The sequence below is a fragment of the Aquila chrysaetos genome, chromosome 6 (assembly GCF_900496995.4).
Source record: "Aquila chrysaetos chrysaetos chromosome 6, bAquChr1.4, whole genome shotgun sequence".
Taxonomy (NCBI): Eukaryota; Metazoa; Chordata; class Aves; order Accipitriformes; family Accipitridae; genus Aquila; species Aquila chrysaetos.
In genome coordinates this window covers 38,499,307-38,512,156 of record NC_044009.1, presented here as the reverse complement: position 1 = coordinate 38,512,156, position 12,850 = coordinate 38,499,307, and the positions used below count along the sequence as shown (strand labels likewise).

The window sequence follows — 12,850 nt, the reverse complement described above, 5'->3', positions numbered from 1 at the left end:
GGAAAAGAGTTTTGAAGGTTCATGCATAATTTTCCTTAATACTACAATTGATTTCTAAGGGACTAGTTAGGGAGAAAAATTTACTTATGTTGAGTAAAGGGTGGCAGAACTCTCCCTAATACATAGAATTTTTTAAAAGACACTGGTTTTTTATAGTCTGTTCCCTTGACAATCTAAAATTGTTCCTTATAATGTTGAATGATCTGGTTTTTAGCACTGTATTTAATTTAGTCGTAAATGACTCAAATCGTGGTGCTTCTACCACTTCCCCAGACTATATCATAAATCTGAATGTGTATGTGTTTGCTTGGTATTGCTCAATAAAACAAATAACAACAGATCTGAAAAAGACATCAGAAAACTACTCATATTTAATTCCTGTGAATGATTGCTTATTTCACTCTTATGTTTAAGTATATAATGATTTCTGCCAAAAGAATATGTGACACAGGTTGAATTTGATTAATGAATACCATTATTTGCTGATGGCCTGAAGGATTTATCTTTATCTAAATATTTTTTCCAGAATGGGTACTTTAAAAATTAGATTAAGCACTTCTGTATAATATCTATTTCAACTCCTAGACAAATCACCCTTTTATTCAATTAACATTACTATTCCAAGCTTTACCAAGTAATTTCCCAATAATATAGTATAGACCTGTTTCACTGGCTGCAGCAATCAACTTCTGCAGGAAAATCAGCTGAAAAGAAAAAAAACATAAATGTGTTGACAATAATATGACACCTAAAATGAGTGTGCATGTTTTTGTAAGATGAATCCTTAGATGTTCTTGAATTGTGTTTTTCTAATGAGTACCACTGGGTATTGGTCAAACTCATCATGTCTTAATTGCTGGTATCATGAGAATGGAGTTACTCTTCCTATTTTTATTTTCCTTTTTTCATGAATTTACAGTTCAGCAGTCTAAGCTTAGAAGGAAAACAAATACAAATTAATTTTGCCAAGTGATTCTAAAACTCATTTTAATTAGTCTCTTACACTCTACAGTTAACCTTGATTGCATTTCATATTTTAGACTTTCTTGCTTTGTATAATGAGGAATACTCCCAACTAATAATGTTAGTAAAGCAGAAGAATAAATTGATACATTTTTCTACATTAGCAGTGCAGTTTATTTTTCCAAGCTCCTTTGATCAAAAAGTCTTGATATGTCAATTTTGCTAAATTTTGCCATCTACCTGTATGTGTAACTGATTACATTTCTTGATTTAAGGATTAAGAAGTCAATGAAAAAGTTATATGAGCTGGAAGACAAAGTCAATCTTAGCAAAATGTTAATCCATGGATTTCATTACAGCTGAATCTGCTTACTGTATCTGACTATTAATATTTAATGCTTGAGGTATAACGGATTATGAAATTTAAACAAAAACTATCTTGGTTTATATAAATACATAGATCTTAGAGCTCCTGTAGGTAGAAAATAACTTCACAGAGACAAGTTAATTCCCAAGTAGGGAAATCTTTTTCCCCACTTAAGTCCTACCTGAATCCTTAATCTAGGTTGTTTTAATATCTTATGGGGCTTTGCATTTGCAAATTCCACCCTTGGAGAGCACATTAAAATCCCTAGTCCTGCTCCCTTAGAAACCAATACAAATTTTGGTCTTAGTTTTGAGGGGAACTGTATTAAGTCCATAGTAGTAGGGCAGTTTGTGTGTTATTTCTGAAGATTTTTACTCTTTATATATGGGTCTTGAGGTAAAAAATCCTGATCTAAGAGCTAGAGTCTCCTTCGTAAATGGGTAGACTCTGCAAGAGGTCCTTGGCCAATACTGGGTGGTTCAAGACAGCTGTGCAGTGTGAGTCGTGGCAGGAGAATTGTTTTCAGACTCCTTCAGTGATCAGATCTCCCTTCTAGCGTCACACAAAAATACTGGACATACCTAGTGCAGACAGTGGTGTTGGGTTCGCACGTCAAAAGTCTTTGCAGCTGAAATGCGCCAGGTTCTCAAGGGTGATTGGCATGTGAGTCCTATGGGAAAAACATCTGCTCCTCAAACCAAACAGGATTACCATAGAGCTGTTGGTTTCTCGACGTGTATTCCATAAAATGGAACTTGGGCAAAGTTTATGGTTTGTTACTTTGTCTGTAGTTCGCATCTTTTCTTTCCGTATTATTTAACATGTCCACCTCCATTCTTTTTTTCATTCTCAGGAGAATCCAATTTGCTTATCAAGTTCTCTTTCTCTCTCTTTTTCTCTTTTCTCTTTTTTTTCCCCTCTTTTTCCCTTTCATCCAGATGGAATGCCATTTGCTTGGTGGGTTGGCCGTGCCAATGAAAAGCATCTTTACTGGGGAGGATCTCTTCCGGGCATTCAACAGTGTGCATGTGGACTGGAAGAAAGTTGTCTGGATATGAGATATTTTTGCAACTGTGACGCAGATAGAGAAGAATGGTAATAATTTTAACGTGTATAGTAGTGTCTGTGTGAGAGCTGGGGTTAGAAAGTAGGGCAAGAAGTCTTAAATTTTTTCCTGATTCACAGAAAAGCTTGAATGGCTTGAGTATGATCAAATGAGAATGAAAGTCAAATTAGAATTTGTCCTTATGATTTCATCTTAAATTTCTTATTTGAACCAAAGACAAGATATCTGGCTTAAGCAGGTTGCTGGGATGGGTTGTCTTCAAAAAATATTTGTTGTTAAATGCCAAATCCAGTCATTTTATTTGTTTAAAAATTTGCATTGATTCAATTGGAGCATTGCATGAATAAAGGCTCTAGGAGGTTGGTGCATGGGTATACATCGGAGCAGAAAATTCAGGCATAGACAGTGAAATCCAGGTACAGACAGCTAGAGAACAAGAAACCTGTACTATCAAAAACGCTTGCCTTTTTCTTATGAAACATTATATCTGTATGCGCCTTTACTTTCTTTTACATTGAGTCCAAAGCTTTTTAAAGTCACTGGAAAGACTTTCTTTGGCTTCTATAGGTTTTGGTTCCATCTCCATAGGAAGTTTTAGACTTGCAGCATGAACATTCAAAGCCTTCCTCGGGCTTGGACCTTTGTGGTGCCCCAATGCCTCATGAATTTGCAAAGGCCATCTTCATAACTTTCTCCTATTCTCTGCAGCTGCAGAGACTCTCCAGCAGCTGAGAGCTAGTTGATGAACTTTCCAATTAATTCCATATTTGTGTATGGAATGCCAGATGAGTGTTGCTGAAAGTACAATTAGAAACACTGTGAAAATACATGCGAAAATTCTGTTTCACCCTCTCTCCCTTCTGGACCACTCACTGATAGGAGCTGCTGCCCTTTCTCTAAAAAAAAGATATTTTAACCTCAAGTAGTTCAGAAATTACGAATAATGGAAGTAGACAAGAAATGTCTTGCTGTAATAGGCTACTGTGTTTGAAATAGTGTCCGAATTATCCCTGTGAAACCTTCACTTAAAAGAGAATGAGTAGAAAGGAACTGTAAGGGGTCTTGAAACAAAAAATAATAATTCAGAAATGACTTGTCACTGTTAAGTGTTAGGCTTTTTTGGTTGCTCAATTTCCAGACAGTGTGATTATTCGCTTGGACCCTTTATATCCCTGGGGTCACTATTCACTTTCAAAAATCATAGCTGTAAGGGGATTTCTTCAGGAAGATCTTTATGTAAATGTTCGGTTATGAATGTGATTTGTATAGATTTGTATAGAATGGCCTGGCTGTGCATGTTAATCTTTTTTTTTTTTTTTTAATGTTTGGTTATCGGATGCACTTTGGTGAGGTTTGTACATGAGCATCAAAACCATCTGTTTTTACTGGTGCTTGGCTCTTTTCATAATCCACATTTTGCTTTTTGGTGAGCTAGTACACAAGCAGAGCAGGGTGTGTTACACTGGCAGAGCATTGGGCTTGTAGTCTGAGATTGCAGGACAGTGCACCACTAGATTGTACAAACCAACACAAGGTGAAAGCTAAATGCAGTTTTATAATGTTTCGGCTGAGTCTCCTAAGGAAATGAGACCTAAGCAAGTTATGCTGTGGGTGTTTATCTCCATTTCCCCCCCCATACCCAGTGATTTTGAACAAGCAGACACATTTCAAACATCTTTAGGAGAGAAGGAGAAATCTCAAAAGTATTAGAAATTATACATTCTATGAAAATTTATGCCAGGCTGAGGGGAAAAAGCCAATTAAAACCCACAAGAAGGAAGTTAAGGAAGCGTACATTTTTATTAGATTTTGGAAAACCCTCGTGGGAGAGATGTTGGAAATCATGCTTCATTAGCTTGGCAGCTCACAGAGCTACTTGTTTCTCCTAATTTTATTATAATAACAGGATATGCATAGAAGTTTCCTCAGCTAAACTGCCTACTGTTTATTAGTTTGGGGTTCAGGTGTTTTGTTTTGGTTTTTAATCCATTTGAAATTTGGACTTTGGTAGTATTCTAAATTGCAGGTTGCCTTTTTAAAAGCTAAAACCCCCCCGACCTTTACAAAGAGTTTCTAAACATAAGAAATTTCATGCCTCTTGAAGATTGCTTTTGTGTTTCTCTGCTAGAACACTGACCCCCTGATATATAATGAGCATTTGAATCTGAAACCTGCTGAGAGCTGAACTGTGACTTTAACCTGCTATACATTATAGTGGAAGGAGCAAGACAGCAGTAGATGCATTTATTTGCCTTAGCATGAAATAAAATGGGTGCTGCAGAGTGGAAAACCAGAAAATCATTTTCGCTCCTTTTAGATAAATCAGGCTGCTCACTGCAGCTCCAAGGTAGGAACTCACTAGAATAGCTGGAGCATCCTTCTGAAGTGGAGACTGGCTTAGGATTTTGCTTTGATTTGGTTTCCCAAGACTAAATCTTAGGTGCAAAAGCTACTAATTTATCAGACTAGCAAAAGAAATGGAAAACAAGAGAAAACAGACCTGAAAAAAGTCCTGAGCCAGGTGTTTGGCAGCACACAATATGCACTTCTAGGCATGATGACTTTTAAATGATATCTAAGCAGACACCTGAGCCAGCTGCTATTTCTGGGCTCTTACTTGACACCAAGTTAGCCCGCCTGGAGTTATGCTGGCCAGATGAACAGGAATATAATTGGTTGCATGCTATAGGGGGAAGGCTTTTGTGTTTTTCACCTTTCTTTTTATTAAAGCATTGAAAAGTCTCTTTTTCCATCCAGCTCCTTACCATACTTCCAAACTCAGCGGTACGATGACAGCTAATTCTGTCACTGCAGAATAGTGGAACAGCTTCATGGTATTTGCTGGAGAATAGGAGGAGACCTCTGCTGAGGGAGCAGAGGCATAAGTTGTCATCCTGACCCAAGCAAGGGGTCTGGAAAGGTGTTAAACATGGCTTGACTGTAGTTTATGCATGCCTCCAAAAAAAGAGATTCTTGTCTGTTGAAGGCTCTTGCTAGTGGGTGGGAGCATTCATGGAAATGCAGTGGCTGCAAGCTGAAGCTAAATCTAGTTCAGAAAATGTTTTCTTTCTCTCTCTTCCCCTTCCCCAACACTGAGAATAGTTAACTGTTGGGACAAGTTATGTATAGATGAGACGGATTTGCGATTGTCTTTCAAAGATATGCCTGTTTCAAACAGAAGGTGCATTCTTGATGCAGGCATTATTGGGGAAAAGTGTTAAACTGATCTAAAGAATAAAGCATTTCTGAAATGCAGACAAGGTTGTGTTATCTTAAGTCCATTCTAGAGATCCTCTGGATCCTTAAATACCTCTCCCAGGTTGTCTTTCATCTCAAGCAAAGTTCTCTCGCCTTGGCAATGAAAGACGTGCCGCTCACTAAACCTTTCATTTACATGCGAGGAACCTCTTTCATGCCATGCTGGTGCATGACTGTCCTGAAGTCCATTTGCTACTTTGGTCTCTCTGGAATCCATTTTCCACTTCAAATGCAAACACTTGATTGAAGCCAGTCATCAAACCAAACCTACTTCTTACTGACTGCATTCATCTGGAAACCTTGTGAATTTGGAGAACTTTACAGCTTTTTATTTTGTACAGAAAGAGCGGCATCTCTGGAAGTCATTTTGTACAGGAAGCTCAGGCACCTCAGCAGAGTCTGGTGGACAGTGTTGATTCCAACCAGTAGCTGACTGCCATCTTGCATTTCTATTCTCCAGTCTTACTATTCAAATTATAGGAGTATCCTCTTCTTTTATTTTCCAGAACAGCGTTTTTCTGGGGAACTAAGCCTTTGAGTCTTCCCATTTCCAAAGTAACATGCATTTACGTCTTTACCACGTCTTTGGGGTACTGCAAGCAACAAGGAAACCACAGGAGATTAAAAGAAGGCAGGGGAGGGAAAGGGAAAGGGGATCTTACTATTGTCAGACCCACTCTGGCTCCCAGAGATATATTGAGTATATCCAGCTCTGTTCGAGGAGGAGCAAAGCCACGTGGAAGCGAATTAAGTGCTCTTTGGACAAGCTATATTTGTGCAAAGCTGTGCCAGAGCCAGGATGCTAAAACTGGAAGGGCTGAGGAGAGCAGGGCAGAGAAACCCAGCCACTGACGAGCACAAATTTGACAGGATTTGTTTGCTCAGCCACCATCCTGCACTGAATCTGTTCCCCCAGAAGCAGGGCAGGCAACTCCACAGAGCCTGTGAGCTCATAAATAAACCCTGCCGGAGGTGACCTGGCCTGTATAGAGCTGTCTTGGATATCTGCCTTCATGACTGCATTTGTCAACAAACTAAAAAAGCTGCCTGCAGAGAGCTGACTGTAGCAGGCCCCTGAGGTGTCAGGAATCAGTTCATTACTATCATTACCAAACTCTTTCTCTGTACCTCTTCTCTAATTCAGCAAAATATAGCCACTGCATCTTGCCTTCAACTAGTAGGTATGTCCCCTTCTGCTGTTGTTTTTTTCTTTATTCTGACTCTACATTATTGTACCCAGTAAAGCATTTTTGGATGCAGCTGGTGGGTAAGATAACAATTAAAATGTATTCCTTTGGATTATTAATGTTATGTCCTGCACAGGGCTCAAAACTTTTTCTGATAGAAGACTGTTTCACTGGCCTGTTCCTCATGCAGTTCATTGACATCTGATGATGATAGTATTCTTTTCCCCAAATGTACTGTATTCATGAAAATCTGTACTGAATATCTGAGCTACTGAGGCTCAGACCCCACCAGATTTTTCATTAATGTACAAGAAGAAAACGTACCAATAGGGGATCATACAAGAAGAAATTATATTTAATGGCACCACTGCTCTACCATCTGTTAGAAAAAATATGGAAACAGCTACCTAGAGATTACCAATTTATGGTGGCTTACACTCTTAGGATACCATAGAGTGAGATTTTTTTGAACATGCTTTTATTAGTAGCCAGGAAGAAGAAAAATAGTCTCATAATGTTACTATCAAAATAGTTATTTGTCAGTTACATTTGTCATTTCGGCCCCTCCCCCCATACACAGAGCATTTGTTTGATGTGTAACATGCCTCATAGCTTATTGAGGAAGTCCTTTGAGTAGATACAGACATTAATCTTCAGACGTGGATAAATAGATAACATCCAACTGTATTTAATACCCATAACTAAAAATATTTCAGTGATTTAATTTAAAGGGCATTATTGGATTTGTTTTGGTTTGGTTTTGCTTGTGGGAAGTATAAATTGATACTACCCTTTATGCAAAGAGCTCAGAGAAACATATGTTCGTTGAGGGTGCTTTCCACCCTCTGAAAAACACTCAGATTTTCACCTGAATTTGTGCCGAACTGAGTGCCAAGTCAGGTAAGCAGAAGGTCTACTTCCCAAGTTTATTAATTTATTTGTAGCATTTTCTGCGTGTGCAGGACTCCTTTCAGGAAAAGGATAAAACCTGCTTTGATTTTTCTGAAATCAGTACTTAACTTACATTCCTAGCCAAGGAGCATCACCCCCCAGGACCCTCCCGCAGGCAGAACCACCCGTAGTTCTCAATGCTGAGAAGCAGGGCATAGCATGGTACAAAAGGCATGCTCAGTGGAGGTGGTCACAGAGTGATATGTGAAACCCACTAAGAGAAATAAAGTAGTGCTTTTGGCTAACATGAGAAGCAGCTGTGGAAAACCAAATACAATCTGGTTTTAAAAATATGTGAACTGCTAAATTAAAATACATATAAGTAAAAACTAGTTCTGGGAACAAATACAAAAATACTGAATCTAACAAGGTTTTATTTTAGTTTAAAAGACAAAATCATGTATGTGCACATCATAGTGCAGATGTTTTCCGTCAGAAAACAGCACTTTTTATTTGAAAACTGTAGTACATTAAAAGTGATCCCCAAGCCCCCTTCAGGCAAAATTCCAAATGTTTTGTCCAAACCCTGGAATATTTGTATTTTGTAGTGCCACAGCAGTGCCTCCAGGAAATTATTGTACAGGTACATGAAGCTCTTTTGCTCCTGTCTGAGGCATAATACACCATATTTAAGGGACTGCCATGGTGTACCACGTAAAGAGAAGAGGAATCGTGGTGCTTTATAAGAAATGGAGTCTGAAATAAGTTCAACTTAAAGAACACCAGGAATTTAAGATGCTCAAACTTTAGCTCCCATGAGGGTCTGCATAATGTCTTCAAATCTCTTTTCTGCTTTTCTTAGCTGAAATATCCTAGGTGTTTACTTTTCACCAAAATCTTCATTTCCCACCATGAAATAATAATAATAAACTGCAAGAATAGGTATGTTGTTCCTGTCATTAACACATTCTTTAAAGGGCAGAATGTTTTTCTGATAGGTTTTATTTCAGAGTCTGCTTGTATGAGAATATATATCCTTACACAAGTCCTTTTTTCCATGTGTGAGAGAATAAAATACATAAAATGTGCTGTTTGAGCTTCAAGAGAAACTTGATTGAGTTTTCAAGGCATTAACATAAAAGTGAAGATTTTTATTAGTTCTAGAATATTTTTCTTTCTCACAGTTGAGCTATGCTACTAAAGTTCTCTGTGACACTGGCATATAACTAGTAAAAACTCAGAATCATAAAATTCGATATAAAAGAACTTCATGCAATATAACAGAATATCTAATAAGCAATGCAGTTTTCAGAGATGTGGAAGAGATATCTTTAAAATGTCACCATTTCATTTTTTTTGTAGTTATCTTCACTGGTAGCTGTAGGAAGATACTGATTTTTATTTTAATGCTGATCATAGCTAGTCAAAAGACTGCACTATTTTTTGAATGAAAATAAATTTGCAGGAAACCTCCCTAAATATTTTGTGATTTTTTTTTTAATTTTATTTTTAAAAAAGTAAATGCCAGCTTAGTTATTTATGTATATATTGCTTATTTTATATCCTCTTTCTGTGCATCTTTCTGCCTTTCTTGCATTCATTCTGCCTGCTCTTCTTCCTCCCATCCACTGAAACGTCTTATTTAATTATCTGCCTAAGAAATACTCAAATAGTTCAGCTATTGTTACAACTGTTCCATAATCTGTTGAGAGCATTTATACTAACATTCAAAGATTGATACAATAAGCTAGATGAGTATGCTGCTGAGAGACCTCCGTGAAGAGATTTGGAGACCATGTACTTTTGATTCATACATGGTATTTTTCCTTCTGAGTCTGTATTGAAGGCATCACTCTGCCTCGTGCCTGGGAATTTCATCTTGCTGCACTTTGTCTGTAATTATCTGCATGTCAGACACCCACTGAAGCAAGAAAAAAATGTTAGGGTCAGAAAGAGTACCTCTCCTTTTCCCCTTGGGATTATGAGACAATTAACTGTGCTGCATGCAATTAGAAACAATGAAAAATAAATGAAATGTATGCAGCCTTTATCAAAAAGATCAAAATATCCCTTCTATTTTTTCTAACATTAATCAGAGTAGAGCATTTAGCCAAGCAAACATCTGAGGTTGTGTGTCAGAGCACAGCCACAGTGTTCATCCTGATTATTATTTCTTTGCTGAACTCCTGTGTCCCTGCCCACAGCTGGAACTATAATGAGAGGTATGTTTGTGGAAGGTGGCATTACGAGCAGCAGGTAGGTAGTCTGGGATCCTGCCTGGGACGTCGGACTGTTTGCGTCGCTCAAAAAGTGACACCTTTTTCCTGAGGCTTTGTGTCATACCTGCCTGAAAGAGCAGTGGGTGTAAATTTAGGTTTATTGGCATTTTGGATCTGGTCATTGTTGCCATCCCCATGTGCAGCATGTAGTCTTTCACCTCTGAGCATACAGGTGAGTTGAGTCCAGACCCTGCATGCAGGTTGCTGGGCCATGGAGAGGTAGGGAGCCTTTTCTCCAAAACGACTGAGATTCAGCTCTGTGAAGGATGCTCTGCCAGGTTTATGTGCCCAGATGCACAGCAGACCTCAACCCTGAGAAAAGGAGCTAGGGGAAAAAAACCTCATCACTGTGGAGACAAGATACGGTGGCACTCGCCTCTCTATAATCAATTGATAGAGAAATACCTTGAGAGGGCAGTTTGGCTCTCGTAAGGTCAGAGTTGGATGCCTGAGGGACTCAGTTCAGTTCATGAAGTACAGCGGGATGAACGCACATCTGTATACCCTGCCAGAGTCAAAGCCACTGAATCAGCTTAGGGACCCGAGGGCTGCCATGAAACGCTGTGCTGCATTTTGAGGACAACAATTTGCCCAGCACACTCAGAGTAAAAACAAAGAAATGATCCTTTAGGAATCTTTCTCTCTTTTTTCTTCCTTTCTAACAGCTGTGTGTAAGTTAGTCACAGCTGAAGAATAAGCCCAGCTGATACAAACAAGAGACTGTAGTTCGACAATGCAGTAAATCAGCCTTCAGTATTTCAGTTGCTGAACCAAAATTTCCACAGGCACGTAATGCAAAAGGCTGATTCAGTCCAAATTCACTCTGCCCATTCAACTGTCTTCACGGTGTGCTGAGTCAGTTGTGTACCAGCCATCTTGAAGCTGGATCAGGTATTGTCTGGCTGCCCCGTGCTAACAGCATGCTGGATCGGGTATCGCGTGTCCTCTTGCTGCTCGGATAAAGCATAAAGCCAGCAAAAATGCCATTATCTGTCTCCAGCTAACTTAACAGAAATGCAAACTTGGACTTATACCTGATTCACATCAAATTCATCCTGCTAAGGATACCGAGCACAGCCCAGTTTACATTAATGCATGTCAGGCAGAATGGCAGCACTGCCTCAGCTTCACAATCATTCTGCACAGCAGAAACACAGTTACCATCCTTAGCAGACAGTATCATGTATCCAACTACAGTGTCTTCAGTGGTCAGTATTATGTATGAGCATAAAGCATACATGTGCACGTACGTATCTTAAGCAGCGCATACTGGTCGCAATTCTTCTAGGTAATTCTGCAAAAGACCTTTCATCTTTGAGTAAGCATCTTTCAAATATTGCTTTGCATAAGGAATGCTGGGGATTTTGTCTGTGGTTAATCTGTCTCTTTCTGTTTGTTTATTATAATCCAGGACAAATGATACCGGCCTTCTTGCTTTCAAAGACCATTTGCCCGTAACTCAGATAGTGATCACTGACACAAACAGATCAAATTCTGAGGCTGCTTGGAAAATCGGCCCTTTGCGTTGCTATGGAGACAGTGAGTACTAGCTCTTCTCAATTTCCATAGGTACAGAATGTTCCCTCTTTCGTTTTGTTGTGTTTTTTTTTTTTTTTTAAATATATTTATCTGAGGAAAGGTGGCTTTCCACGTGCAGCTCACAACTGCTGTCCTGTGCAAATTAACTATAGAGAAGGGGGTTGTGTTTGCAGGGCAGTTCTGGAACGCCGCTTCCTTCAACACGGAGGCCGCCTACCTGCACTTCCCCACCTTCCACGCTGAGGTCAGCGCAGACATCTCCTTCTTCTTCAAAACTACTGCCATCTCCGGGGTGTTCTTGGAAAACCTTGGGATTAAAGACTTCATACGAGTTGAAATTAGCTGTAAGTTTCACTGCTGAGAAATCTAGGTGTATTTGCCCAAGTTGACATGTGCAGGAAAGTGGGACAGACAGTTTTTCTTCTGTCTTGAGACAGTTGGAGGTGCCTGAAGAGGATAAGATAGAGACGTAAAGACTCATTAATCTAGACTTATCTTCCTCTCCTGTCAGAGTTTCCCTGTATAGCCTTGGTCATTACACTTAATCTTGTTATGGCTAGGTTTATCTTTCTTAGACAGGTGACTGAGGTTACTTTTTCAACACTTTTTTGATTTTGCTCTTTAGAGAAAAAGCTACTGGTTAGATGTGCCTGTAGACCTGTAATTTAAGTTGAAAGATGAAAAATTTAATACAACCACTCTGATGGTTACTTTTATTTCTGTATCAGCAACATATCCAGTCTGATACAGCCCTAGTGCTTCAGAGGAACTCACTGCATATGGTACAGCAAGAGGTCAGAGTCTATGAAGGGCAGGATGCTAATGCAAGATAAGTCAGTCACAGTTGTAATGGGCCTCGAATACTTCAAAATCTAGTAAGTGACTGCAGTATAACTGCTACTCAGTATATAAAGGAGAGTAGCAAGGAACTTAATTAGTGAGGTTTTGCCTCACTCTTGTTCTGATGACTTCGAATATTTATTAGTGACAAAAGAGTAATGTGGCTTTGACATGAAATATGACTTCTGTATTCCAAGTTCCGTCAAGCTTAGGAAAAACAAAGTGAGTGTTATGCATTTTATAATATGCTTATAATAACCCCAACATAAAATTTAATAAAACAGGGCCCCAAGGCCCTTCGATTCATTAAACCAATGGTAAATGTCATGGTGCATTATCACAAGGTAATGAGGTATGATTTACTGTTAATTGCACATCAAAGTCCAATTTGCTTGTACTTCAGTGTACTGCATTTCATTCTCAGGGATATAGAAGTAAAAATGGCATTTTGATATCAAAT

At 38.8% G+C, this 12,850-nt stretch overlaps 1 protein-coding gene across 2 annotated transcripts in view; it reads left to right on the top strand.

The window, feature by feature from the left end:
- Positions 1-12,850, top strand: part of CNTNAP5 (contactin associated protein family member 5) — a 307,196-nt gene that overhangs the window by 238,564 nt on the left and 55,782 nt on the right. For both annotated transcript variants that reach the window (XM_030018519.1, XM_030018520.1), the window contains 3 exons: positions 2,269-2,425; positions 11,423-11,550; positions 11,724-11,894. In XM_030018519.1, the coding sequence (XP_029874379.1) occupies positions 2,269-2,425; positions 11,423-11,550; positions 11,724-11,894 (456 nt within the window). The remainder of the gene's footprint in view (positions 1-2,268; positions 2,426-11,422; positions 11,551-11,723; positions 11,895-12,850) is intronic.